Source organism: Struthio camelus, chromosome 2, assembly GCF_040807025.1.
Source record: "Struthio camelus isolate bStrCam1 chromosome 2, bStrCam1.hap1, whole genome shotgun sequence".
Classification (NCBI taxonomy): Eukaryota; Metazoa; Chordata; class Aves; order Struthioniformes; family Struthionidae; genus Struthio; species Struthio camelus.
Window position 1 is genome coordinate 141,172,670 of NC_090943.1, and position 27,837 is coordinate 141,200,506.

At 38.8% G+C, this 27,837-nt stretch overlaps 1 protein-coding gene across 4 annotated transcripts in view; it reads right to left on the bottom strand.

The window, feature by feature from the left end:
* The window catches only part of SPIDR (scaffold protein involved in DNA repair), a 212,745-nt gene that overhangs the window by 56,546 nt on the left and 128,362 nt on the right, over positions 1–27,837 (bottom strand). For all 4 annotated transcript variants that reach the window (XM_068932758.1, XM_068932757.1, XM_068932756.1 and 1 more), the window contains 2 exons: positions 14,922–15,132; positions 12,939–13,198 (listed from right to left, as the gene is read on the bottom strand). In XM_068932758.1, coding sequence (XP_068788859.1) covers positions 12,939–13,198; positions 14,922–15,132 — 471 coding nt within the window. The remainder of the gene's footprint in view (positions 1–12,938; positions 13,199–14,921; positions 15,133–27,837) is intronic.

A 27,837-nucleotide genomic window follows, 5' to 3' on the forward strand; every position in this document is an offset into this window, starting at 1 on the left:
AACATTCTTAAGGTCCAATATGTCTCCTTACCTCTAAACACATGTTCTTTGCATATTGGAAAAACTAGTAAGGCCCTTACAACTAAAGAGAAGAGACAACTGCCTCAGGGAAGGGATCAGTCAGTCAAGATGTGGCTATGTTAAATTTGGCCGTGTTAAACTAGATGTCACAGAAGCATGGACTTTAAGAAAACACTAACGAGGTCTTTAGCAAATGTTTCAAGGAGAAAGAAACTGTTTGGAGAGAAACAGGCTACACAATCCTACAACACATTATCTAAATACCAATCTGTGTCGGCCATATCCAAACCTAGTGGCGCAATGCTGATTTTCCCAGCCATCTTTGTGGGAAAACTCTGCTGGAGAAAACTGCTTTTCCTAATTCTCCATATTCCTCCAACTCAGTTCTTGCACAGAGGTTTTAGCCTGAGTCACAACAGCATGAGGAACAAATGAGAAAGGACCCTGAATGGAAGGACGATTAATTCAAAACAGGCCCAAGGACCAACACATGATGATACCACACAGGTCATTTCCATGTCCATAGTGAAAACAGCTTATGGATCATTTAGGACCATAGTAAATATGCACACAAATATTTTCTATCCGATCACAATCAACAAAAATCTCCAACAAATTTAACAACTGGTGAAAATCATTCCAGCAAAATTTGCTGGTTTGCATTAAAAGGAAGAATATGAGTACATCAAAGCTCTGCTTTGTCTGAGTAAGCAAATGATTCTTCTGGCCTTCATAAGACGAGCTAACTCAGAAATTGGAATGAATGGAGTCTTGACCCGCATTTGTGAAGGTAATACTGAGTCAAATCACTGAACATGTTCTGTAGGAAAATCTAGATACTGCTGATGTAAGTTTTCCACCCGTATCTTGAGGGTAGAGCTGTAGGCATGGAACACATGTAATTCATGAGCTGGGCTTCCCCAGTCTCACAGTACTTACAAGAGCCTTGTCACATTCTTTTCAACTGGATCATTAAGGGTGGTGTTCCTAAATGGATGGGTGGAGGAAATGTATCTGAGCAGGAGATTAGAAACGATTCAATTTTGGGAGATAATCTGATTTTTTTGTCTTTGTCACAGACGACAGTTTAACTATGTGAGTTGACACTGGCATCTGGAGGTACTCAGCAGTTTCACATACACTGTCAGGCAGATGAAAACGAAAAGCATTACAGAGCTTCTCTTTTTGAATCATAAAGGTATAATTCTGACATGATGATGACTGATGTAATCAAGGTTTTTATGAGACGGCTCGGCAAACAAAAGCTTTCTACACAGAACTTTCTGAATTGCCAACTTGGAAAGTTCATCACTAACAAGCTGTAGTGATGTGATCCGTAGGATTGTGATATACATAACAGGAATGGAAATTCATCCTATAAGACTCTTTCACAATGTTTTTCACAATAACCATCTTCTCTAGTCTCTGTAAAACACAGCAAGCAGAGGCAAAAGATGTGGGAAGAAGAAGAATAGCAACGATGGTCTCGAGTGCAACCTACCTTCCTCAGGAGGATAAACTCCTGGAGGGGGAGGCCAGTCCTGAAACTTTCAGTTCCAAAGTTTTAACTATTAAAATGAATAAAGTAGCTGTGAAAAAGGAATATGATCATTCTACATCTTCTACAGAAATACAAAACATAGGATAAGCAACATTTCATACGACTTCTTTAGGCACCTTTGCTGTTGCCTAGAGGAGCAGAGTTGTCAGAATTGTTTGGGGAACAGCGACTGACCAAGAAACAAAGGTGTCATATCGACACAAATACCAGAGACCATAGTACTTTTCATAGCGGAGCTCTGAACACAGCACTTCTTTTGCCTTCCTCATCACTCCATTTTGCAGTTGCTTTAGTTATTTGTTTTTAAACACTCTTCTGACTAACTATCTTCCACAGTAAGAGAAAAAAAAAAAAAGGCAAGAACTGGGGGAAACCGGAGAAGGATAGATCAGCCACCAGTTCCTCTGGGCCAAACCCTTAGGTCCAATTCACCCTGCGCTACTGCCAGCCACTTACATCATTCATAGCAAAGAGCTCAGCAGTCCAAACTGGTGTATTCAAGACTTGCAGGAATATTGCTTATTCCTGTCTCATCCTAAAAACTAAACAGAAAATATTTCTTGTAGCTGCATAGCTGCAAAGCATTATTTCAAAAGAATAGCTTTTTAACAAGCAGCAGGCCATTTAAAGAGGCAAATCTTATGATTTGCTATGCTAAAAGTTTTTACACAAAACCCCTTCAAATCCTGGAAAGTTTTAGTTGATTAAAAAGGCGCATGCTGTTCTAATATATATTCTATGGCAGCACAAACAGCCTTCCTGTAAACACACAACCATGAGTACCATGAGTAACAACTCTGTTTCCATCAGAAGCCCTTTATCCTGCGTAAGAGGTCCGCACGCTAATAGATGTCCTAGGCTAATGTTAACTAGCTACAGCTGGCTCACAGCTATAAAAAGCATTAATGAAAACATAAATACTAACTTCTCCACTTCCCTCAGCCTGTACGTCAAGGCTGCGCAAAGGCATCGCTTTCCAAGTGGTCTGTGTGAATGAACTGGTTGCTCTGAACCAGCTTGCTCTGGTTCTCCAAAGTTTGTTTACCGAACAGCGTGTGCAGAGACACACTGAGCACGGGGGACGCAGGGGGAGAGACGCGTCACGTGGCCGCCTGGCTCGCCCAGCAAATCCTCCCACAACCCGGAGCCAGGGGCTTTCAGTGACGGCTTGAATAAAGGAAGGAAATATCTATTAACCATGGAACTGACCTACGGACATAAAAATGTCAGTCTGCGCTGAAGCTGGACACAATCTGATTCGAACAATATATTACTATATCAGGATATGCTTTGCTGTAATGTCATTAGGAATTTGGTTGCAATAAATAATGCATGCGGTGACATACACACATCAGAGAAAAGACATTTTATACGTCCGGTTCTATGCGCTTTCACCATTTAATACAGAATTTATATTTCTGTTGTGCCAAATATAAAACAAAATTACAGAAAAAGCAGTAGTCTCAAACTTAGCAAATAGAAAAGGAGAATATATCTATTTCTATTTAATGGAAAAGAGGATGCATGTAACTCCAAGGTTACAATTCAGACAAAAATATCAGGATACTGAAGTGCTTACACTATTCAGCAATTCAACCACGCTGCACACACAGTGTCTTGGTTATTCTTTGACTATCAGTCTGTTTGTATACCATTTAAAAATAGTTAATTTTGTCCTGAAAACACCTACTTTTTCACTGTCAGCTTCTGTGCACTTCAGCATGTGACCTCAGACAGAGACAAACCCTTCACGTCTCTGCAGGCTTGGAGGCCGAGTACAGACTTGCTATTCATTCCCACTGAGATAATCACAGCACTGGTCCTATATTTCCTGATTTCTAAGAACTATCACAAGCTGGCGGTGTTCGAACATTATCCTACCTCAAAGGAAAAGGAGAGGTTTCTCTTAGAAGCACAAAAAGCATATAACATTATTACCTATTCTCAGTTTTATTTTGCATCTCAAAATGCTGGAAGTGTATCTTAAACTCAGTTGCTGATGTCCTGACAATAAAAAAGAATCACAGCTAACTTTTTCATTTTCACAAAGGAAAATTCTTTTACATCTAAGGCTGAATAGGAAATGTTGGGTTCTTCATCATAAAAGCTAAGAAATACTTAGAAGTACATTTAAAATGATTCTTATTTCAAAAAACCATGATTCTTCCTCCTCGTGGTTTTATCCAACACATGATTTTTTAATTACCTCTAATTCACATTACCCAAACATCACTTGCAACCATGCAGGTCACCCCCAAATCTAGCTCCCACAGATTAACTGAGATCAAACTAAAATTAGAATAAAGTCTATTTGTCTACGCAGGAATTACCTAAATCTAACATACAGATATAAGAAACGTGTTATCGGACACGACACAACCCTTTACAAGCATTTAAAAATAAATTAGTTGATTGCAGTTTGTTGATCTGCTGAAGTTACAGCCTCCAAATCAGAGGTGGAACCTCTTTTTGCCTTGGCTTCTGCCCACTCTCCTCTCCGTGCATAATACGATTTCCAACTCATTTGTTTCAAATCCACAACATTCAGTTTGCCTTAGCAGAGTTCCTCCCAGCTTACACTGTTTAAGTGAAAGCAGTCTCAGAGTCACTGATTTTCCTGATTTTTGAGGTATTCACTTTAAATGCCTGTTTTCTCAGGACATTACTGCTATAATTCTCCCCCAAACCTTGGCAGTTCAATTACAGATGATGAGTCAGATATACACAGAAGCATCAAAGCATAGGTGAGCACCTATACAGATATTCTTCAACATTTCTGAATAGCCTAGGCTGGAAGAAGTTTTGGCTGTTTAAGCTCCCATGCAAAGGAAATGCACACTTAGAATTTAATAGAAATAACAAAGAAATGAAAAATATTTTTGTGACGATTAGGCACTGAATGTTTTTGTTAACAAGTTCTTCCACTTCCTATTTATGTTATTTAATATGATCAGTTAACTTATAGCTATATATTTGAAGATGTGACATAACTTGTTCCAATCAAATTAATTTCCTGGCACATTTTTCATCATGTCAAATGGAATTTACAGATTTTGGCATTTGTTCAGAGGCAGGGGAAAATACATAATCCCATCCTTGTGCGGCAAAGACAAAAACATCTGTAAATGTCGTGACTAGATCATATCTGAGTTCAACAATGGGAAAACGTGGTGCCTCAGACAGGTAACTCATAGCAGAAACTACACAGGCTCAAAGGGAGCTAACGGACAGGTATAGGGGTAAATCAGACAAAAGAGTATCTTGCAGCTTCATGACTACTCTCGTATTCCCCATACAAGGACTCCAGCTCCATGCAGTACTACCTTCTCCAACCACCTTCCATGCACTCCCTCACCTGGGACTTTAATTCTGTGATCCCAACTCTATCTCCCACCTCTGTAAAACTGGGACTCCAGTACCTTCTCTTATCCTGTCTCACCAGTACTGCCTTCCTTCCACTGCCCCTGTTAGTTCACTCGGAAACAGAAGTAAAAGTCTCCTTGCTGGTGGACTTCCTGCAGCACTGCAAGGAATTGGGACCACTACTGCACAGTTGTGGAAGGGACTCTACCCCCACTCTCAGGTAGGCACTCATAAGTTAAGTGGTTCCCTTTGGTCCAGAATAGTTAGGAAACCACTATGAAATATAATTTTATACTTTTAGAATAATTCCCTTAAAGCCATCTTCTAGGAAAGGGAAATGCTGCGGTACAGGAGAAGACAAGACAAGATTGTACAGTGGCAACACGAGTTCCAAGTGCCAAATTGCAGCACAAACCCACGGAGACTAGAAACCCTGAACAGACTCCACCTCACGTTGCACTGAGGCTTACTCCTACTTAGTATCTATATTTGTGGGTACATAAAAGACAAAGGATAACAACTGCCTGGGCAGAGGACCCAGCCAAAAACAGGGAGAGAATGCCTGCTGCCTTCATTTCCATTTTTGCCTTCTGTCACTGCTGCAGGCCCAAGGAAGAGTTTTGGTAGCAATTAATCATCGTGAGTTCAGGTGGCTGTACGAAGTCGGCTTTCAGATGTGGCCTGTGTGCTTCTAGCTGCACAGATCAGTAAATGACTCTCTGAAATGCAATAAGCATCTGCACAAAGGTATTTCCAGGTGGCTAGTGGCAACTGCTTATGTGGACACAACTGCCTGATGGCTCAGATTAGCACCTCCAGAAGGGCAAGGTCTGCAGCTGCTTCTGTGAGAACCTTCTCAATGCCTGGCATACCACTAACACTAAGTGTACCGGAATCTGAGAAATAATTTTTAAAATACGTATATTAAATCATGGTACCATGCAATGTAAAATATTGAATGACACACAGCCCACACCACAAGCATGACCAAAAATTGTATTTGGCAATTTCACAACATCATTCTTTGTCCATTTAAATGTGAAGCCTCTCTGAAATATGTTTTGTACTCAGTTCTAGCCTTAAGTGCTTTTAAAGCAGGTCATTCAAAGGAGCCCACCTTGCAACCAAACACAGACCTCAAATCAAGTATCTCAACTCAGTGAGGTGCAAAAACATTGTAAATATGTATCAGTCATAGGCAAATCATATCCTTTTTTCTTACTTTAGGGCTAAAATTGCCAAAATAATTGTATCTCTCTTAAATGCCCTTCTGCTCAACTCTTTACATTGTAAAAAATAATACACAGTAAATTCTTCTCAGGACTTTGTTCATAACATTCTTCACTTGAGAGGAATATGTTCTTTGCCAAGCCCCGCAAAGACCTCTTAAGCAAAAGAGGGAGTTGGGGAATTAATTTAAACAAGCTTGATGGCTTTAGCAGTTTGTAGTGAATCCCTACCCAGTTGGACATTGCTGACTTTCTTTGGTTGAGAGAAATTGGACAAGAATAGCAGAACTGCAACCAGTCAGGACTTGAAATAGACTGTCATGTGAGCTTAAGATAAGTTAATTGTTACTAACATTTATAAGTTACATCCCAATATTAAACCAAAATGCTCACAAAAAGGCATAGTAACTAAGAGGGTCTCCTCTGAAGAGTTTTATTTTATTCTTTCTGTTTGCTGTATCTTAATCTTTAATATACTATAAAAGAAAGTGCATGCAAGATTAAGATACAGATGTACAGGCACCTGCCCCAGCAAGATTCAGCTCTTCCAAAGCCAAACAGTACAAATCTATCTTTTCTTTTTTATTTTTTAGAGTGTGCACATCAGTTTTAAAACCACACAAGGTGAACTCTAAAGCCTTTGGGACAAAAGGCTTCCTTCTTTCCCAAAGAGTAAGGTTATGTTCATACCATCCTTCCAAAAAGTATTGATTTGTCATATCCAAATAGAAGCTTTTTCAAAGCTGATGACCCAAAGTTATTCCTAACAATCTTAATTTTGGGAAACTTGCTATTGCAATTAAGCCTATGCTGAGGTTCCTTTGCACATCCACTGATCTACGCAGATATTAAATGTGTGCATACAAAGACTGTCTACCTGTCCAATTCACACAGAAATTACGTGTTGTATTTGAGTAGTTTAGATTTCTCTCCCAACTGTTAACTCAGCGTGTGTCCATCCAGGTATTTATAACATTTATCACTGCTCATAGCCCTTGCCTTCCGTACCATGGTAGCAGGAAAACAAATTCCAGAGACACAATCTGGCTTTTATAAAAGTTTTGGAGAGCTGCTCCAGCACGACTTTAACACTCCCTCCAGGTCAGGACTGCATGCAGTCATGCATTTAGTGAAAGGTAGGGGTGTAAAACACACATGGAGGACTTCTGCTCTCAGTTCTGTCAGCCACATAACTTTCAGAGATACAAAAATTCAAGGGGAAGAAAGGTCAAAAACAAGGGAAAGATTCCATACCTTTTACGTAGGCCACCTTGGAATAATTCTTGACAAATAGCAGGTGCTGGAAAATTACTATTCCTGGTTTTAACTAGGCAATGTACAACATACCTTGATTGTGGCTCTAGGGCTGGAAAATTACCTTCTCAAATTGTTGCCTTTCTTACTCTCTAAATTGATTTCCACTATAGAATAACATATGGGCGACTGTATCACTCTTCCCCTTCCCCCCCATTTTTTATATTCTTTCCAAAATGATTTTTCAGTGGATAGAGCCATAAAAGGGACAGCAGTGGGAAATGAGGTGTTTAGGTGCAATAAAATTCCCCCAGACTACTAAAGCACTCTTTGCAATCAGGTGTGGGAGGGGGGAAAAGGTACAGTTGCAAGATAAGCGGTGGAGAATGCAGAACTATGCATAATGATGCTTCCATAGTATTTATCTCCCTATGTTATTTAGGTAACTCTGGGATTTCTCTATCATGGGAAACATACCAAGAAGTAGAACTACTCCTCTTTTTTGGCCAACGAAAGAATCTTCAGAGGTCCATCTTCTGTGAACATATGAGCACTTTATTGATCAGTCTAAGCACTTACGTTGACTGTGGAGGAAATACAAGCTAGCAACCAGTGGCACCTTTTCCCTAGCTGTACACAGGAGCATGCACACAGTGTTGGTCACCATCTGACAGTTGATTTCTGTTCCTGCACATTTACTTTCCAAAGAGGCTGAATCTGTGTCAGGCTTGTGCTCTGCCGTGGCTATCATCTTCTTGGGACTCTTTCTACACCAGTAACTTTACCACTGTCCTGACATGTTTCAGAAGAATAAGCAATTAAAAAAAAAATCCTTTATATTTAATTGGCTATTCCCATCACAGGGTCTACAACCAGTGGTATATGTTGGGGGGCTTTTTTTTTTGCCCAGTACTGAGTATATCAGAAAACAGTGCTTTCACCTTGCCCTTAGACAGAATGAGATTATGTAAATATTTAGCACTGAAAAATAAACGGCAATGTCAAACTAACAAATTGCTGTACTACAGTGGCACTGGAAGAAGCCCAAGTTCCATCTATCCATCTGCAGCATCAGCAGCAGGGAAACAGATTTTCAGGGCTATCTGGACAACGACATAGGGAATCTTCCATGTCAAACATAACACAGTTTAATGTCTCAGCTGGACAATGTGATTTCAAAGCTGTTTTTTCAACAGTCATTTGTCTTTATTCTCTGTTTTGGTGCCCCAGTTTGAGAATTACCAAAAGAGCAGGGTGGAGGCAAAAGGGAATATTCCAAGTGTTAGGGACTCTTAACTGTGCTCAGAAAAAAAATGAGGCTTCAAAGCTGAAACAGGTTACTAGACCTTGAACCACAGCTGCTAGGAGAACTATTACAAGCCTGTCAAGTAGTAATTAGATGACTTTGCAAGAATACTAAAAGCACATATCTTCACTTCTGAGGAGGATCTGAAAAGGGGAAATCGGAGAAAATTTCGAGCTTACGGAGTACTCTCGACTGCACTTCAGTTACCTATTTCCTGTTTATTTCCCACTTGAAAAATCACATCCCAGAAACATAATGTAATTTTTAAAAATTTACATTTATGACCATGCCATTTAAAATGTTTTGTTGAAAAACACAAAAAACAAATGGAATGCTGTAAACAGATTTAAGTCAGCCACAAAAAACATTCTGACAGATGTTAGCATCTGTGAACATGGATCTTTCATGACAGTCCTTTCCAATGCGGGCTTTTTTCAAATACCAAAACCTCCACTGTTTTTTAAAAAAATATGTCTTACAAAATTTAAGCTGCGTTTTCCTTACCACAAGTATGACTTAATGATATATTAGTGTACCTACCTGAAATGCTAGTTGTAGCACTTGACGCTCAACTTTTACTTGCGCATGCTGCCAGATAGGTTGACACATTGAGTGCATTTGTATTAAGGTAAACAGCAAGTATTGTTAGATGAAGAAAGAGAGGAAAAAGGAAACCCAATTTTGATATGAATCAGTTTTACAGGATTACTACTTGCCAATAAAACCATTTTACACAGAATTGCATAGGCAGAGAGTACACAGAAATTTGCAACAACTTGCTAGAGCATAATGAATCCCAGCAACTGACTGTAACGTTTCTGTCGTCCTATTCAAAAATAGAAATGTTACTTTCCCCACGCTTCCAGCCACTCAAATAAATGCTTGGCTGTTCTAAATATTTTTCTCCCCAAGGATCCTGCTTGCATGGTAGCTGGCCTTTCTGTTTCTCTAAGATCTGGCAAATAGAAAACAAAATAAAGAGTAAAACCAAAAGCACTATTGATGACTGGAGGAGGGAGGCCGATTACACTATTTTGTAACGTTAACGTATTGTCTTTCTTTTGATTTTGGAATAGAATATTATTGTGGGCTCGAGTGCTAACATTCAGGTGGGAAGTAGGTCAAAACAATATGCCAAGAGAAGTGAATGGAAAATTTCTTTACTCACCCACAAAGATTTTAAAATGTGGATTCACAGCCACTGCTAGCATTGTTTTACTTTAGAATTGCTTAGCTTTTCTTTCTTAATAGACAACACCCTTTTCTGTCCAGCTTCCTAACCCAAATCTTCTGAGCCTTCTGACTGGTTTAACTGCCTAATAGTCCTAAAAAATGTGCCTATTTTAGCTTCACCAACTACCACACAATGATCTCTGTCCTTTAAGGAATAAAACTGACCGACTCTATTTTTTGCTGAACTCACACGGCCCACTCAAAACAAACAGATACTGGCAAAAGCAAAATCCAAATTATACACTGCTTTATCCCAGGAACACAAAGTACAAGGTCGACCCAGTGCGTCAGGCACCTCAACGCCAGAAAGCTCCTCAGGTTGACAGGATTTTCTTTCGGACTTGTGTATGCATAGTCAGGGCTCTTTCAAAAAGAGTCAAAATAATCAGTTTTAGACAAAAATGTGTTGTATCATTTGTAAAAGTGTCTCTCTCATCAGAGGGGAAAAAGCAGCAAAAAGTATGCCAGGAACGCTGGGAAGGGGCAGATAGTCATGGCAAGACTTCTTTTCTTTTCTTTTTTTTCTTTTCTTTTCTTTTTTCTTTTCTTTTTTTTTTTTCTCTCCTTGAAACTCCTTGAGCATGAAAAGTTCGTTTGTGAGAACAGTTGATTATTGAGGGAAAAGGCAAATGATCTGACAATAACATGGGGAATGTGAGAACAATTTAAGTATGACGGAAGCTTGAGAACATTTTGATCTCGGTAATGGTTTTTCATCATCCTAAGAAAACGTGCTTCAACTAAATAGACTTTAAAACATCAGGCCTATTCATTTGTCTGTCCATAAAGGCAGTATTCTATATATTTATCTTTATGAACAATAGAGGCTAGATACAGGTAGGCAGTACCACAATTTCTAATATTTTACCCATTTTAGTTTTAAATAATCCAATAAACCAATTTCCCCAAAATGAAAATTGAGGTTTCTCCCACAACTTGTGAGGCTCCTTCTAGAAACTGGACGCCCTGAAAAAAACATATCACTTTCCCCGTTCCATATTTAATTTCACGCCTCTTTCATTTTGTGTTTTTATGCTTCCCTTGGCAACAATATCTAAGTTATTGTGGAGTGCTATAAAAAAAGACATGCAATGAAATAGCCTGTCTAAAACACAAATAAATTAACTATCCATCTGCCTTGATACCTAATGAGAAAATTTTGTTTACAAATCAATGAATTCTCTCACTCATCCTGCCTCTTAAAATACAAGTGTTGTTTTCATGGTAGTTTTACTTTACAAAAAGAAGTTTACCAAAAAGAGAGTTTTGCATTACAAAAGAATGATCCATCAGTTGGTTCAAAGGACTGCCAGAGGGTGTCGGACCCATTCATTCGCTATCAGGTGATAGACAGATATTTTTGAGAGATGACAGAAGTCTCATGTGGATGCTTATCAGCCGTGAAAATGACAGCTGATGAAGTAGTACTAGGTGTTTGCCACTCCTCAGTTTTTAAAAGAGGCGGTCCTTCTCTTCTTTTCAGAAGAGTAAGTGGGCTGATTTTTCTTGTCAGAGAACACAGATCCAAACGACAGTCTGATAGCTGAGAATGACAACAACCAAGCTCTTTTTGAGCTTGGAACATCTACAAAATTTGAGGTACTTCTAAAATTTCAGTTTAGCAGTTGCACATGAGATTACCCACCGACTGCATGTACTCAGAAGCAAAGGACCCTCATTTTTTATTCTTCTTCTATTTCAAGTTTGATAAAAGAAGCGCAGTCTTGAGACTTCTGTTAGCTTCACGCCATTCCTGTGAAGGGTGCGGACAGGGGCAGGCTGACTACCTGAAACTCTGTGACTGCAAGTTAAGTATATTTTTGGTTAAAAGTTGAAAAGGAAACATGGAGAGGGTATTATCATTCGAACTCAGCTACAATTGATGGAGTTAACATCAGTTTGAATTATAGACTGTCAGCTGGCCTGACTTTTGATCGATCGTTGCCCTCTGAAAGAAAATCTACACAGAGGAGCACTGTTGTCAAAACCATTAGGTCGATTCGGTGCCGATAAAGTACTTTTCCCTCACTTTCTTATAATAGGGAGAATCAGCTAAACCAACCTTTGAAGAATCCCTTCAAAGCCTACTGGAAATTATATCTGCAGAGTTCTCAGTGCAACCCATTAAACTAATCGCAATCTCCATTCAGGTCATAAACTCTGCAGGAAGAGAGAATCTGCTGATATTCTGAAAAGCTGTACTCAGAACCATGCTGACAGCTCTGCCACTGTAGCTTACTTCAGTAAGCTTACTGAGTGAAAATAAAATTGAGTGTATCTGCCTCATAAAATTTTCACACAGCATGAACTGAAAATTAGCACAAAACCTAAAGGAAAGGGATTCAATAATAGATCTTAAACCTAGAGCTGCTGAGAAAGACTCTGAAATCAGTCTTTGGCCGCAAACCTGGAGGAACGTAAGGAAAAGAAGGAAAGAGTTCAGCAGCTCCGTCCTCTCAGTACCGGTCAGAAAGGAGAACTGTGCCTCGTGCATCTTTCCTGCTTTCACTTCTCCATCTCTGTATACACAATTCTTCTGTTTCAAAAGACCTCTCTGTGAGCATAAGTTAATTGCAGAGCACATTAGAGGCTGAATTAGGTAAATGGGAAGTGGTTGATTTAACAGTTACTCAGTGACACTCAAGTAATAGTAAACATCCACAATCATCAATGGTTAAATTTTAAATTAACTTCCCACTAATTCATTTTCAACCTTCTGTCATTTGTTGCTACAACACATGAACTGCAGGCAAAAAGACAAATCCTTCCCTCCCCTGGGCAGTATTAACTGTATTCCACAATAAACTGATTTCAAAAAATGCACCGTCCCCATTGAGAACCTGTACCTTGTGGAGTGTGCTTCTGCCCTGCTTAAGGGGGACTAAGAATGGCGGTTCCAAATTCCCTCCTCCTTGGGCTTCTCGTAAGTTACAGCCTCACCAGCAAAATTCCCATGCATCTTTTTACTCACCTAACGTTTGGTTGGTCTGAATTTATGATGGATGCTGCACGAGGAGGCTTGTTTTCTTGAACCTGGCATCTGAAACCTTCTCTTGCAGGCAAACAGTACACCCTTTGGATAACCACTCGTACCTGCACTTCTCTCCATCCCACTGCTCCTTGGCTTTCCACCATTTCAAGCAGAGAATCATTAACAGTACTAAGGGCTAAGGGTTGCTGTTTGGAACCACGGTTGTTACCGATTTGTGTAGTCTCTGGAGTACATGCAACCTGGTGAAGGAAAACCCATTAATAGAAACTTTTCATGGGACACTGAAATCATGCAGTGCTAAAGAGTAAAATTTCAACATGCAAAATGACCACAAAAAGTACAAGATTAGTTTCAAAATACTTACTGCATATAAACTAACTCACTGACTAACGGTCAGCATTTATGGTGGATTTCTCATAAAAGCTTACAAGAGAGTTCAGCACACAGCGCTCTCCTGTGTGAAACTAGTGCCCTGGACTGAACTAACTCCATCCATGAGAAATAGGGGTTACACTAGGAGGAAAACAGAACTGGTATTAGTATTTATCATTCTTGTCCTTGAACTGAGTTTCCTTTTTACCTCTAATATGGCCTGATTCTTCCTCTCCTAGAAGAGCTTTAATACATCTTGAATCCTCCAGCTTTCAGATTAAGGTCAAAGTAAAGAAGTATCTAGTTTCATAGGCTAGTAATTTAGCCTTCCGATTTAAAAGTTTCAATGCAAAAGAAATAGATGATTAATAAAAAGTAGAAAATCTTAATCTCTTTCTATTCTTTTCCTACTTCCAAAATAAATGTTATGAATAAAATGATGATACGTATTGCCTTAGTTTAAACAAGTAACTTCATTAATTTTCATTTTAAAAGAAATCGCTCTCTTCTAGTAAAATTGGTATCACATAGTCTATATATAGGCTCCTTCCCAGCACAGGCCAAATTTCTATTTCCACAATAAAACCTGTTTTTTAAAAAGGTGGGTGCCGAGAAAAGTTTTTGGAGAAATAAAGACCTTTGTCATAAATGCTCTGAACCAACAGAGAAAGATACTTACAGTATTTAAAAGAAAATGCTGGTGCTACGCTACCTCTTGTCCACAAAGTTGTTACAATGAACTTGTCTACTGAGTTTCAAATGAAGTGTTTTTGTTTGGTAGGAAATATGAGTGGAACAAGTAAATTACACTGGTTTTGGCATATCAAAGTAGAAACTGTTTAAAAGGTAGAGTTGTTGCAGAAATAAGATTAGGATTTGATTTATTTAACTTTTTCATTCCTAGGCCTACAGGGAGAATTACCTACAAGGCAAACAGAAAATGTCGAAACTCAATATTGTTTATCAAACTCTTAAGGCCAAACTTCTCAAATATTAAGAATGATTTTGGGTGGCCAACATAAAACCTTTACAAGACTTCTACTTTCAGAAAGTGCTGGCACAGATTATCAGAAAAACAGATCCCTTAAAATACCTCAGCTTGCATAACCACAGTTAAAGACATGCACATTCAATAGTAATTTTAATATAAACAAAGTCGCAATAGGGAAAAAAGGAAACACAGAGGGGCTTGGGGTGGGGGAAAGTTGTTACCGGCTGATACTTTAAAGAAAGGATAGGATGGATAACATATAACTTGAGTCAGTTAATAGAAAAGGGATTCTGTTTCAAATAAAACTTGGCCATTCAGCTGCAAAGAATAAGAGAAAAATCAATGAAAAACCAAGCTAGAATTACTATTTAGCACAGTAGTAAGACTTCAGCAAAATAACTTCACAGCAGTTCAGCGTCTGGATGAGCCAAAAGCCTCTGCTAAGAAAATATTATTTAAATAAACATCACATTATTCAGCCTTGGCTAAATGAAAGGGAAACCGAACAGGTCAGTAATTTAGAACTTTTATTATGATTTCCAAACATCTGCTCACCAACTTCTTACAAAGTGCTCAACTGCAAACAAAATGAACCTTACCTGACTATCTGAAGATTCCTGGGGTAGGTCATCTTCAAGGTCATTTAATCTAAATGTCTGTGCCAAAGATAAAATATTCTTTCTAATAAGCATCTTTGCTGGACCATGTGTCTTCTCTCTTGTCTCTAAGTGTTCACCACGTAGCACCTTCTGACTGAAGTACGTATTCATGATAACAGGAACATTTGCACTTCGGAGAAGTAGTTTTTGCCTGCAAAAACAAAATTTAATTGGCATCAAATGCATTACAAGTTATACTACAGTAAAACACTTTTTAAAAATATGTCTTGCGCTGCATTTCTCTCCCCTTTGTTCTATAGTCCCTGTTAAAACACCCAAAGGTGAGTTATCCAAATTGCATATAAACTGTCTCATAGATCTAGCCAGCTCAGATCAGTCTCATCAGCTCCGGTATAGCCCTGTGTGTATAGCCCTTGTGTATAGCACAAGGGACAATTTAGGTCTGGAAGCAGGCTGAGTAGGCAAGGCCATGAACCTCACATAGCTTCATGCGAAGCCTGCTTGGTGCCCCAGCATCGTCATTCCACATAGCCCTAGGTCCCTGGATCGCTGTTACAGTAGGAGCCACAAAAGATTTTTAATTCTGCTTCCACGTTGGCTTTGCTGGAGCCAGTCTGGCCTTTCAGAGTGGGCACCCCTCTCTGCTCAATGCTTCCCACGAACCAGAACATGCCAGCTTGCTCCTTAGCGCAGCCCATGGGGGGCTGATCCTTCCTCTCTTTCTCCCTTCTTTTTTTAAAAGCACAATCCTATGCTTTTCCTAAGATATACTGCATATTATTTTGCCTCAAAATCTGTTTCCTGTATGTTTGTTGCTGTTACAAACTTGCTCTCCAAGATGCAGTTTTGGGTTCTGGTGCCAGTGTAAATTCCCACATAGCTTCACATGCAGCAATTTCTTGCCTAGCTGACTAAGGTAATGGTTGGAGAATCACTAAACACACAATAAATTAATGTTAAAACATCTCCGGATGTTGATGGTTTTTTCACATTAGTATCACAATCATATATTTAGAAATACACTTTTTATACTCACAGGATACAAATCTAATGAAGTCAGTTAAACAAAACAATCTGTAATCTCATTTTCTAGAAACAATCAAAAGAGAAATAAAATCCACTTAGTGTGTTTATTGCAGCGTATGTTTTTCTACTAAGATTTGTATCGCTTGGGAGTAAACCAAGGTCTCCTGCCTTGGCAGCAAAACTGAGCTGACCTGAGTTCAGAAGTAACCTCAGGACTTGAGTTTCCAGACTACTAAACAGTCACATTATGGAGATGAAGCAAGTTTTCTATGGCATTATTAGTTAAAATGCACCCACATAAAGTAAAAAAAAAAAAAAAAGTTAAAAATTATTTATTTCTGATCTTGACCAGACAAACATTGCAATATGGGATTGCAACAAACTGTTTCACTCTCTACAGAGTGGATAACTAAATGGAATTTAATGCATACGTATTTTCAACACAATAAAAACAGTTACAACAAACTATTAAAAATAAACCCCAGGTATATTTTAATTAGAAAATAACATTATAAAAATGGGAAATAGTTCTCTGCCTTTTGGAAAAAAATATACATTTTAAAATAACCTTGCAACTTAAAACTATGAATCATAGATACGTTATAAAAAAGATGCATTGCATTCTATTTGTAAAAATTCTTAGAAATTGTGATTTGAAAAATAGTAATTCATAGAAAAGTTACAGCATAAAACTAAGTAGTGAACTTCCTCACAGTGCCTTACTGTCACTTGTGAACTCTTGAGGTATAAGTGAGTGGCTCTTCTCTTATGGACACTCAGTCCCTTGACCCCAGGTGAATTTGGTAACAGAGTACCAATTAAGAAAAGTGTGATGGAAGCTACCAAATAGTTATTGGCTGATAATTTTCTGCATTACAGGATTAAATTGAGGAATTAGCTTTTTTTTTTTTCTTCACTTTTTACATGAAATCTCCCAGATTTCATGTGCTATCCATCTCTTAGATATTAAACACACAAGCGGCTACTGAGCCATATATCTCTAACCAGGATGTTTTCAAATCTACTAAATACATAATTCATTAAAAATGAACTTGTGCTAGAGTAATCTTATTTTTATGTTAGCAAACCAAGACACCTCTGATCTTACAAGATTTTCATGTCTAAACTGTCATTACCCCTTCTCTATGAAGAATACAAACGTATATACAGCTTGCTTCGGCCCTCAGAACACTTTGGGCTGTCTTTGTATACAGACATGCAATGAAAATTTTAGCACCTACTTTCTTGAGACTTCTGCATTCAAACCCAAAGTAAACAGGAAATGTCTCTGAACATGAGTCTGCTACGTCACCAATGTCAGAAGAATTCTTGCTTGATCAAAATCATCGCATTCTCTAAAAACACTGACGTTAATAGCAAATCATTTTCCGGAACTCTGAGGTTTATGGTTTTATTTTTATTTTCCTGGTGCAGATAGGCGATCAGCTGTTTTTTTTTTTTTTTTTTTTTTTTTAAAGCCAGGTAGGTTTTACTGGTACCCAAATTATGTGTACCATGGTTTTGCTATGCCTATGCATTCTATGCCTCGATTACTTTTATAACCACCAAGAGCTTTCTCTGCTCAGTTTTACCTGGGTAATAATGTAAATTAATGGCTAGTCAGCATTTCCAAAAAGAAAAAAAGAAGAAACATAAACACGCTTTCAGGAGCAGTCCTCCATTTCTTACTTGCAATATCAGTTCCCGAAGAACACTTTCCCTAATGGATCACTTCTTTTAGACCTGCCTACCTGTCCACAGACTTAGCAATCACTCTTCAACTAAGTCAGTGGAATAATCTGAGTTGTTTACTTATTTTTTTCCTATCTTTCAATGGACAGCTTTCTCCCAATAGGAAATAAAATTAACCAGCAATAAATAGAAACAGTAATCACAAAAAATGAAAGAAAGAAGAAGAAAGTTTATGATAAGCTCCTTTATTTTTATATAGGTGGATGGCTAAATGGAAATATTATGTATACGTTCTCCCCAAAGAATGACAACTGAAGAGAGAAAGCCAGCTAAATGCATTCCAAGTCTTGGAAACAAAGCAAAACACAGCAAAACAAAAACAAAATATTTCCCAGAGAACACGTTCAACACAAACTGCAATAAGCCACAGGAAACCGTAAATAAGGCAAACATGCTTTTAAAAAGATTAAAATATACACTAAATTTAAGTACAGTGAAATGATCAAAGGAAAATTACTTTTCTCTAAAATTTTTCACTGTAAAATACATTTTGTCAAAAATAATACAAGATAAAAGTTAATGGGACAAACATCCCACAAGAAATAGGTAGGAACACCTGGTGAAGTACCTCTCCACAAACGAAGAAAGCTCGTTCTCCGAGATACTGTTCTGAAGTTTTTCTTGAGCATGTAACTAATGAGACCTTAGTCACTGAAGACGGGCATAAGCCATTTTCAGCCCTGGGGTATCAGAACATATGAATTAATTAACGAAAACTCCCTCTTTTTCCAGAGATTCTTCCTAATATTGCTCAGCTCAAGCTAACTCTGTAAGACGGGAGTTTTGATCATCATCATCACAGAAAATTCTAGGCTGCCATTGCATAATGTTCATAACCGCTTTACAACCAAAGCGACTGGGGCATGAAAAAACACATGCATCTTAATTCTTTTTGTCCGCCTGGAAGATATAGAGTTGGGCAAAGCAAGCTGGAACAGTTTTAAAAAAAATCAGTTCTACCAACATCCATTGCTGCCCTGAGCTGCAGGTATTGCCCCTGTACCTGAGACACCAGAGCTGACCACATGAGCTTTCCCAATCTGTCCTGATTGTAGCTTCTCTACAACCAGGAGTAAGCCTACTTACTTTTTCAATTTAACAGTGCAGGAATCAAGTGCGTACAGAGCAAGCAAATATGGCTACCTGATACATTAAATGGGGGGGAAGAGACCCCCTAGGGTCTTTCTGTGCCGCTACGTATTCTTTTCTCGTTGCGTTCTGTTCATGGAATGTGGCCTCTAATAAAATATTTTTCCCACAGGGAAATAAAACAACTGTAAAGAGATTTAAAGATGGCCTGGAGAGTTTTCTAGTACACTCTGTAGGATAAACTTAACAAAATGTTAAATAGGTATTGCCAAGACTTCCATGATCTCTCTTAAATTCTCTTCTTTTCCAACTCCTTCACTGTATTTAAATGCTTACTTTCAAAGAATCAGAAGGAGACATCATGTTATTAATCAACTTATGTAGGAACAATGGAAAGAAAATAAACTTCACGTAGTCTTAAAAGAGTATGTCTCTCATTTTCTTCTTGCTCAGCAAAGTATATTTAAATTTTGGATTAGCAATCCACTTCCTCGCTAACTGCCTTTAGAGGAAAGGTCAGTTGTAATGACCTGAAGTGGAGACAGTGAACTTTTTACACTGCAGGACGTTTTTTTCCTCGTATGTAACTTCATAGACGGTCAACAATTGCTGTAACTGGTCACATGATGCAGTAACATGAGGCAATAATGTTATTTTTTCTTTTCCAGCAGCAGCTTCCCTCTGCTAGGATGTGGCATGTTTTTTCTCTTCCTCCCCTCCGTGATGAAAGGGCCACCTAGCAGAGTGGAAGCCGGGGAGGTGCTTGCCTACTTCTCTGCAAATCGTGGTCTGTCAGGGCTTGAGCTGTGAAACGCTACAGAAACTTATAGCAAGGAACAGGCTAAAGTAGCTGAAGTTTCAACTTGAGGCAGGGTCTTAATCCCGTTGTCAAACAGTCAGGAGGTTTACACTGCGGTTTGCCTCGTGCAGCCCGCTGCGCTCGCTTTCTGTCCATGCTCCCCGGCAGCGAGAAGTGTCGAATCTGTGGCAGCAGTTAACTAACAAACCACAAACTTCCGCCGAGTTGTGCTGACATCAAACAACGGGGCTGGTTCATGAACTCAAGATGACTTTGGAGCACTTTAAATTTGAGAACATATTTTTTGTTTGCTTACTTTGAGCATGTTATTTGGGTTCTTTTCTTTCTTTTACAAAGTGCTATTTTTTTTTTTTTGAAAAGGGCACTGTATTAATTGAACACTTGGAACATTTCAAATTCCAGTGCATGTTGTAGGTTGTTATGAAACAGATTCATTTCAAGTCTCAAAACATTGCTTCCTGGGTAAAGCTTTAATATCATCAAATAGAACAGCAGTTGTACATGCAGGGTAAGAGCGTGTCCGAACCTAATGCTGGTCCCCAGGAGCACGCAGACCCTTTCCCCGTACGCATTCCATGCAAGGGCCATTCCTAACTTCCCAGTAATCATTTCTTTTGCCCAATATGGAAAAAGTTGACCAGAAGCACTCATGTTGCCCCTGCCTTGGCGTTGAGGGCCATTTGCACTGCTTTACCTGTGAGAAATTATAAAACGTTCAAGAAATGCCACAGTGCTATAATAATAATTAAAAAAAATCAGTCTCCCAAATCCAGACAGATCTCTGTCCACCCACTACCCAAAGACTATCTTCCCAATATTTGGTCCAAATCAAAGAGCCATTTGGAACAGAGACACCTTCTGTCATGACTAGAGACTGCCCAAATACGGAATTTACTAGCTAGCAAGAATTTGAACATGAGCAACATCCATGAGTGTCTTTATTCATCAACGTGTGAGTAATGCCACCACTCACATGTGAGCTTCCATCGGTGTCATTTACCATCACTTGAACGAGCTGTGTAAATACTAACTATGCTTATATGATAACAGTATCATAAGCAAAATGCAAAATTTCTTCCCCTGCCCTACCTCAAAGACAAAAAACAACTGGTAGCTCTTTCTCTGCAATTATCTTATTCAAAGCAACAGATTACAATGGGACACAGTTCTTAGGGTTGACTGTACTATTTTCTCCATGAAGAAATAATAGTAACCATTTAGATCAAAGTCCAGAGTCACATACGCCAACTATAATTTCTCAGCTGTGTCAGGTTTCCAAAGAAATGCAACTTCAGCACCTCAGAGTAGCAAATCTGCAGAGGATATACCAATAAAAAGCTATTTGGTCTATGTTTAAACTGTCTGCTTTTAGTGTATGATGCTTTTTATTTGTGAATACATAGATAGTTATTTTGCTTCCCTATGGGAAAAATATTTTACTAGAGGCCCCATTCCATGAACACAACACAGAGAAAGGAATGCATAATGATGTACAGTATATATTGTTGTAACCCAAACTGTTACTATTTGTTCCTCAACTTTAAGTAAAAAGTAAAATCAAAGGAAATCACTAAAACATTACACGTACATCTTCTTTATTGTAGCATAAGTTCCTTCTACAAAATAGTATTGTTCTTCTCAACAAAATTATCTGTAAACTTAAGAAACCATTCCAGCAAGAAATTACACTACCCAAAGCCAACATTTTTATCATTTTATCATTATATTAATTTCAAAGTAATCTCACAAACTAACCACTGGCCTGCCATAGTACTGCCTTTTAAAATATGACACCCTGCAACATGAAATAAGTTGCATGGAAATGTTCATATTTAAAAAGAACTCTGCTATAAAAAGCTTGTGGTTAACTTTATGCACTATTACATCACATACCCAGTGCTCTCACCTCTGCAGCGAGGCAGTGCACTGTGTGCTTATCAAAAAGGATGTACAGGTCTTCTGATGTAGGAAAGCATAGACAGATATCAAAGCAAATCTCATCCAGCTCCAGGAAATTACCAGGCCTTAACAAGGTTGGAAAATAGGGAAGTTCCTGAAAAGTCTAGAGCTCTCCAGCCACTTGCTTCAGCTGTAAAGAAAGCCCCTGAAATCTCTACAGTTCTAGACAATTCATCATTGAATTGCCCTTCAGCATCAGCAAACATAAAAACCCCTGCACTTACATACAACCTGGCATGAAAACTATCTCTTGACCTTACTAGGCTAATACTTTTGAGACAATTTACTAAAAATCTACTCCAACTGTGATGCTGAGACTTTTTTAACACCTAGTGCATAAGTCAAGTGCAAAACAAGCTTCTTAAGATTTAAAGTTCTACTAGAAATCTGTTAAAAAAACCTGCATGCAAGAGACCATTAAACTAGAAAGCTGTTTTTTGAAAAATCCAAAACAACGCTCCCTCAACCCCGACACACAGTACGAGGATGTTACAAGTAAATAACGAGATATAAATATCATGGTTATCTTTTCATAAGCGAGATGTTATGAAATAACTTTAGTCTCTGTGTCCACCCTATATATCAACTTCTGTCTGACCAGCCACGAGCTCATTACTCAGAAGACTTATTCTGTGTGCTCCCAGTGCTAAACTGCACATAGGGTTGGAGGCGGCTCAGTGAGGACGGCTGCAGCTAGCAAGAAGTTCAGGGATATGTAGCAGGGATTCTGAAAGGCAGAAAAAAAGGAAGCAAGCAAACTGCAAAGTAACATCATATCAAAATTCATGGTGAATGTTAGAGAGAGCACAGAAATGGCCATAGTGGTGTCAGGTCAAAGGCCCACCTACCCTGTATTCTAGCTTAGAGCAGCAAACAGCAGATGCTTCAGGAAGACTACAAAAATAAAAGCAAGCATGTAGTCAAACTTCCACAGAATACTCTCCTATAATAACTTCTAATAACTTTCAGCTTAGGGGCTTGCTGAGGCAGAAAAAGTCTCTTTGTAGTTAATACTCCTTAGTAGATTTTTCTTCTGTGAACTCATCTGTCTGCTTTTTGAACCCTTGTAAACCTCTGGCATCCACAACGTCTTGCAGCATCCACAATCTAATGCTCTACAGACTAATTATGTGCATATGAAGAACCACTTCCTTTTATTTGTTTTGAATCTGTCACCTAGTGGTTACACGGCTGCCCCCCACTTCTTGCTCTGGAAGAGACGGTGAACAATCATCCTTCTCGATGCACTTCCTAATACAGACCTCTACCACACCCTGTCCCAGCCACTTCTTTTTCAAGGCAAAGAGCCCTAGTCATCTCAGTCATTTCTCATAGGGAAGCTGTTCTACACCTTTCCTTGTCACGCTTCTCTGATATTTTTCCACTTCTGCTATGTGTTTTTGAGTTGGGGGACTAAAATTGCAACCTAAAGACGCACCATAAATTTCTGCAGTGACATAATGATGCTTTCGGCTCCCTTCCAAATAATTCCCGTCATTCTATATATTTTTCTGATAACCAGATGAAAAATATGCTGACATTATTAATGAAACTATCAGAACCCTAAAAACTCATTCCAGAATAGTAACCACCCAGAGCTCATCACTTCATATGCACACCTCGCATTTACCTACAACAAATCCTCACAAAAGAGATCAGATCTTCCTTCCAGCCCCAGTTCTAGAGCACTCTATGGGGAGGATGGACATTTTCCCCATCACAGGATTGTGAAGACCACATTTTGCCATTGAAGAGGAAGGAAACCCGCGTAGTATTCTGCTGTACAGAAAGAATTGGACGGCTTATTTCCTTCCTTGACACCTTGATGCAATGCTGGTTTGAGGCACCAGGTCCCACCAACCACTCCTATGCTTGTGGTGGAAATACAAGCAGCAGGGCTGCCCTGCCACCATCATACAGCTTCACCATCCCAAGCTGCCGGGAGGAGCTGCTTCACAGGCCCGAAGAGCTCTGCAAGGTACACCCAGGCAGCTGAGGGCCATGTCTTATAGAGCAGAACTAGAGATCAGAGTTTCTTTCTCTGCTATAAAGCAACCAGTGTATGAAGTAAGGAGGCTGGGTTGGTTGGTTCAAGTTTGGAAGATTATCAGAGAAACTTTAACAAATAAATTCAATTTTAAAACTTCGTTTACCATTTTGTAGAAACTATTAAGAACATCAGCTTTTCCTTCCATAGAAGTTTTGCATTTGCTGTTGGCAAGGACGTTTTTCCAGGCCATGCTGAAATATACATGCTCACAAAAGTCTTCACATGCACAGTAACAAGAACAAACACTCTTCCCTGAGCAAAATATAATGTTCAGAAAGACAACTCAACATATGCATACCCTTGATTTTCTTTACGTCTTAGATTATGGAACCTAATCTTCCTAGAAAAGCATCAGACTTGTTCTTCTACTCTTGCCCTGTTCTGGTACTCCTCTCTGGGCATCGTCTATTGGTTTTGGGGCAGGACATGGAGCAAGACAAATCTCTGGTCCTATCTAGTGAAGTTATTTCTTACACAGATAAATCACAGATCTCCACAAAGAGTACTTGGTACAGGACTGGTCCCTTAAATTCCACTTGCCCTTTGTCTCACCACAAATAGTTAACACAAAAAAGCATGTAAGGCAGTTGCTAATATGATTGCTACTTCATTGCTCTGGTCCAGATAGTTTTCCTTGTAATGTAAGAGACTTCTTTTAACACAGAAGTAGGCCACTGGTGTCAAAAGGAACTAATAAAGTTACACAGTAGTTTTCCTGGATTATGTTCTGTACCACTCTGAACATAAAGGGAGATTGTTGTTTGCTCTTCAGTTATGGCCACTTTATCTAATTGCTTTATAATTATGAATTACAACCCAGAAACGCAGTCCTGCCCAGGGTCCCAGCAGCAGCCTGTGGCCAACTAGGCCATTTGGCCACCTCGTAAAAGCTCTGGAAGGTGCCAAGAAAGCACTTCAGGATCTGTGGCAGAACTCCACTATCATTCCCTATACCCAGCTTTAGAAAGATGTGATTACAGCAGGCTCCAAGGGAGCCTCTATTGCGGGCTGAGCTGCCTCAGAGAGCTCAGCTCCACCAAAGGGGGTGGTAGGAGCCAGCAAAGAGATGAATGTCTCATTTCTTCTCTCAGAAAGGAAGGATCAGTTTAGATTTGAGGCCAGCTGATATTCAGGTTAATAAATTTCTTGGTAGACTCTCTATTTTCAGGTTTCACAAAGTAGTAAAAGATGCCAGTGTGCAGACTACCTCCTACTACGCAGGCTACTACATTACACACCTCCTCCTCATACAGAAGACAACTCTGAAATCATAAAAATTCCATTGTTTCACACTTACACTTATCCTATGCAAATCCAATACATGAGAATAGTATATTTTGAGACTGATCTAGCAGAGAAAAAAATACTTCTAAATTCTACCACAAAAGTCACAGAAAAATAGCTAAAACATGATCATGTCTGCAAGCAATGTTTTAGAAAGGTTTTCAACTTATTATATGGCACAATTAAAACATAATGATAGTCACAAATCAAGATATTTACATTGCACTGCTTTTGTGTATAGGCCTGAGTGAGATAAGCAACTTGCGTTCAAGGGAGGAGTGGGATTCAAAGTTTTAGCACTTTAAAAATGCTTTATAGCACCATTTTAAAGGAGAATTGACATTTTTTCACCACATTTGGTGCCACCATTAATAAACGCATAACAAAGATAAAGGTAGAGCAGATAAGCCAGCAACCTTTAACCCACGTACCACACAAATTTGTTCAAGCAAAGTCAGAATAACGGTGCTAAAACTGGAATCCAGTCTACTGCAGTCCACCCACCAGTCATCAATGAAAACTCAGAAATAATAGCGGCAAGAGTAGGACCTTTTCTTTACAGAAATATCCTGGTGTAGACACAGACTCAGTGAAACATGCCGTATAAGGGAAGTCAAGAGACTAAGCCTGCCACAGAAACACTGTTGTTCTATGATAAACAAAATACCTTTCTTCTTTTTAGGGTGGAAAACAGTCATCCGTATATGTACTTTAAAGGTTACCACTTGCAAGAATTATTTTCAGAACCTCGTTTACTTCTGTGTCATAGTGCATATCTTTTCTATTAAATCACAATAGATGGAATTTGTAGCATTGCTTTCTCACAGCCGAAATAAAGAAAAACTCTCTGAGAAATGACATTTAAAGTTAGATATACTCATTAACCTTGCCTTCATTTTGCTTTTTTGAATCAAGAGCAACATTAATATTCCCACATTATTTTAAAGATATAGTTGTACAGAACAAACAACAGCTCTCAATTCTAATACTGAAAATTTATATTGGTGGTCACCAGGTCATTGCTTAGCTTTGGATTTGCTTTATTTCACTGAACGCTTGCAAAAACAGTTAGCCAGCAGATTACGCCAGAGTGAATTTTCCTGCTGTATCACACTATTTTTACATGACGAAACTCTTTTTTGGATTCATGTAAGAGCACTGGTAACTTGGCAGACCAAACTCAGTAACGCAAAGACACAGACCTCATACTTCCCTTCAAAACCCTGAATTGCTTCTTCTGTGATCCCATTAGCCTTTGAAACCTAAACAACTTCAGTATGTTCTAGGTTTACTTTTCAGTTTCAAAGAATATTTATTTCCAGAAGGAAACAGTCTTTTCTGCTTCAGATAGAAGAAAATTACAGACATATAGTGGCAATTAGAAAGGCCTTACTCCTTTTCTTTTTCTTTTTCTTTTTTTTTTAACTTTCACACAGCTAAGCTTCTATTTCTTTAAAACACTTCAAGGTCTACCAACCAAAGAAGCAAAAACCAACAACAAAAAAACAAACCACCCTCCTGCCCCAAACCTTCAACGTTTACCTACCACAATTCTCTGCATTGCACAGTCTTATGAATACAGCTCCTTGAAACTAATTTTAAGCCAATTTGAAAGACAGGGAAAAATACCAGGAAAATCACTACAGAGTAAAAAAAATAGAAACAACTTTTCAGAACAAGGACAAGATCTATATTTGTACCTTTCTCTAGGGTCTAACAAAATGGAACCGTAATCTGATTCGTGCCTGGAAGCACTGTCATAAACATAATAAAAATCCTGCAAGTATGATACAAATATATCCACCAAGGCGGTGAGCTTTGGGAAAATTGGGAAATGTCCTGGTAGCAATGAAGCACTGCCTTGTACTCCTGTGTGAAGGGCCAGCTCTTAGACAATCTTCTTCAGCTAAAGAGGTCTGCAAGAGCGATGCATTCCCAAAGGAAAGGAACATCTGGGCGTCTGGGTATCTCTAACTATTGCATTCAGTTCTGCCCTGGTGAACAGAACAGAAACAAAGCCTTTGAAGATGTGCAAAAACACCTGTGCGGACAGACACGTTTTGGAGAAAAAAAGTGAGACAGACAGACAGACACACAGAGGAAGGTATGCTATTATGTAAATCTTAGTCCTAGCAAAGAACTTAAAAAAAAAAAAAAAAAAAAAAAGGAGATATTTAAAGCGAAGATGAAATTCCACAAATAGTGAAATTAGCCAGTATGGAGAAATGTTTATAAAATAAAGGATGAAACACCTTTTTTTCCACATACATTTCCCAAGCATGCAATTGTAAGGTAATCCAGTGTTTAAATAGATCTTTTAACATTCAACAAATAACGCCATCCTTATTCACAGGCCTGGAATCTGCACACAAAGTTACAGAAGAAAGAATTCGGCAGCCACATTTGAAAACCTGTGACATACGAACCTGTAAAAGGACTGCTGACTGACTTGCTTATAAAGGAATCATCACATATTTTGATTTTCCTTTCTGTACTTTTCACTGTACATGTAACTTCATTAAAATAACAGCAAATATTGTTTGCTATATCACAGGACAATAATCCAGGCTTCACATTAGGCACACAGCATCAAATCAGCCCCTGTTTTGGAGTCCCGCGCTAGCACAGGCAAAAATAGCAGAAAAATCCCTTTGATAAAATGATCAAGCTCCAGCAAAACTAGCTCTTTTGGCTCCTGACTACTCCTGCCACAACTGAAGCACCAGCGGTAAGAAGCCATCTTCTACCTCCAAGAGAAGTGTGCTTGTGCCAGCTGACACCCATGCTTTTATAAGTCAGGAGTCTTTATCTTTTCCCAAGCTGGTGGCAAGACGACTCCTGTTTCAAAGGCCGACCCACACTTGTCCTGCCAGGCCAAAGGCAGCTAGCTGCTTTGAGTCGCCTTTGCTAAGGAG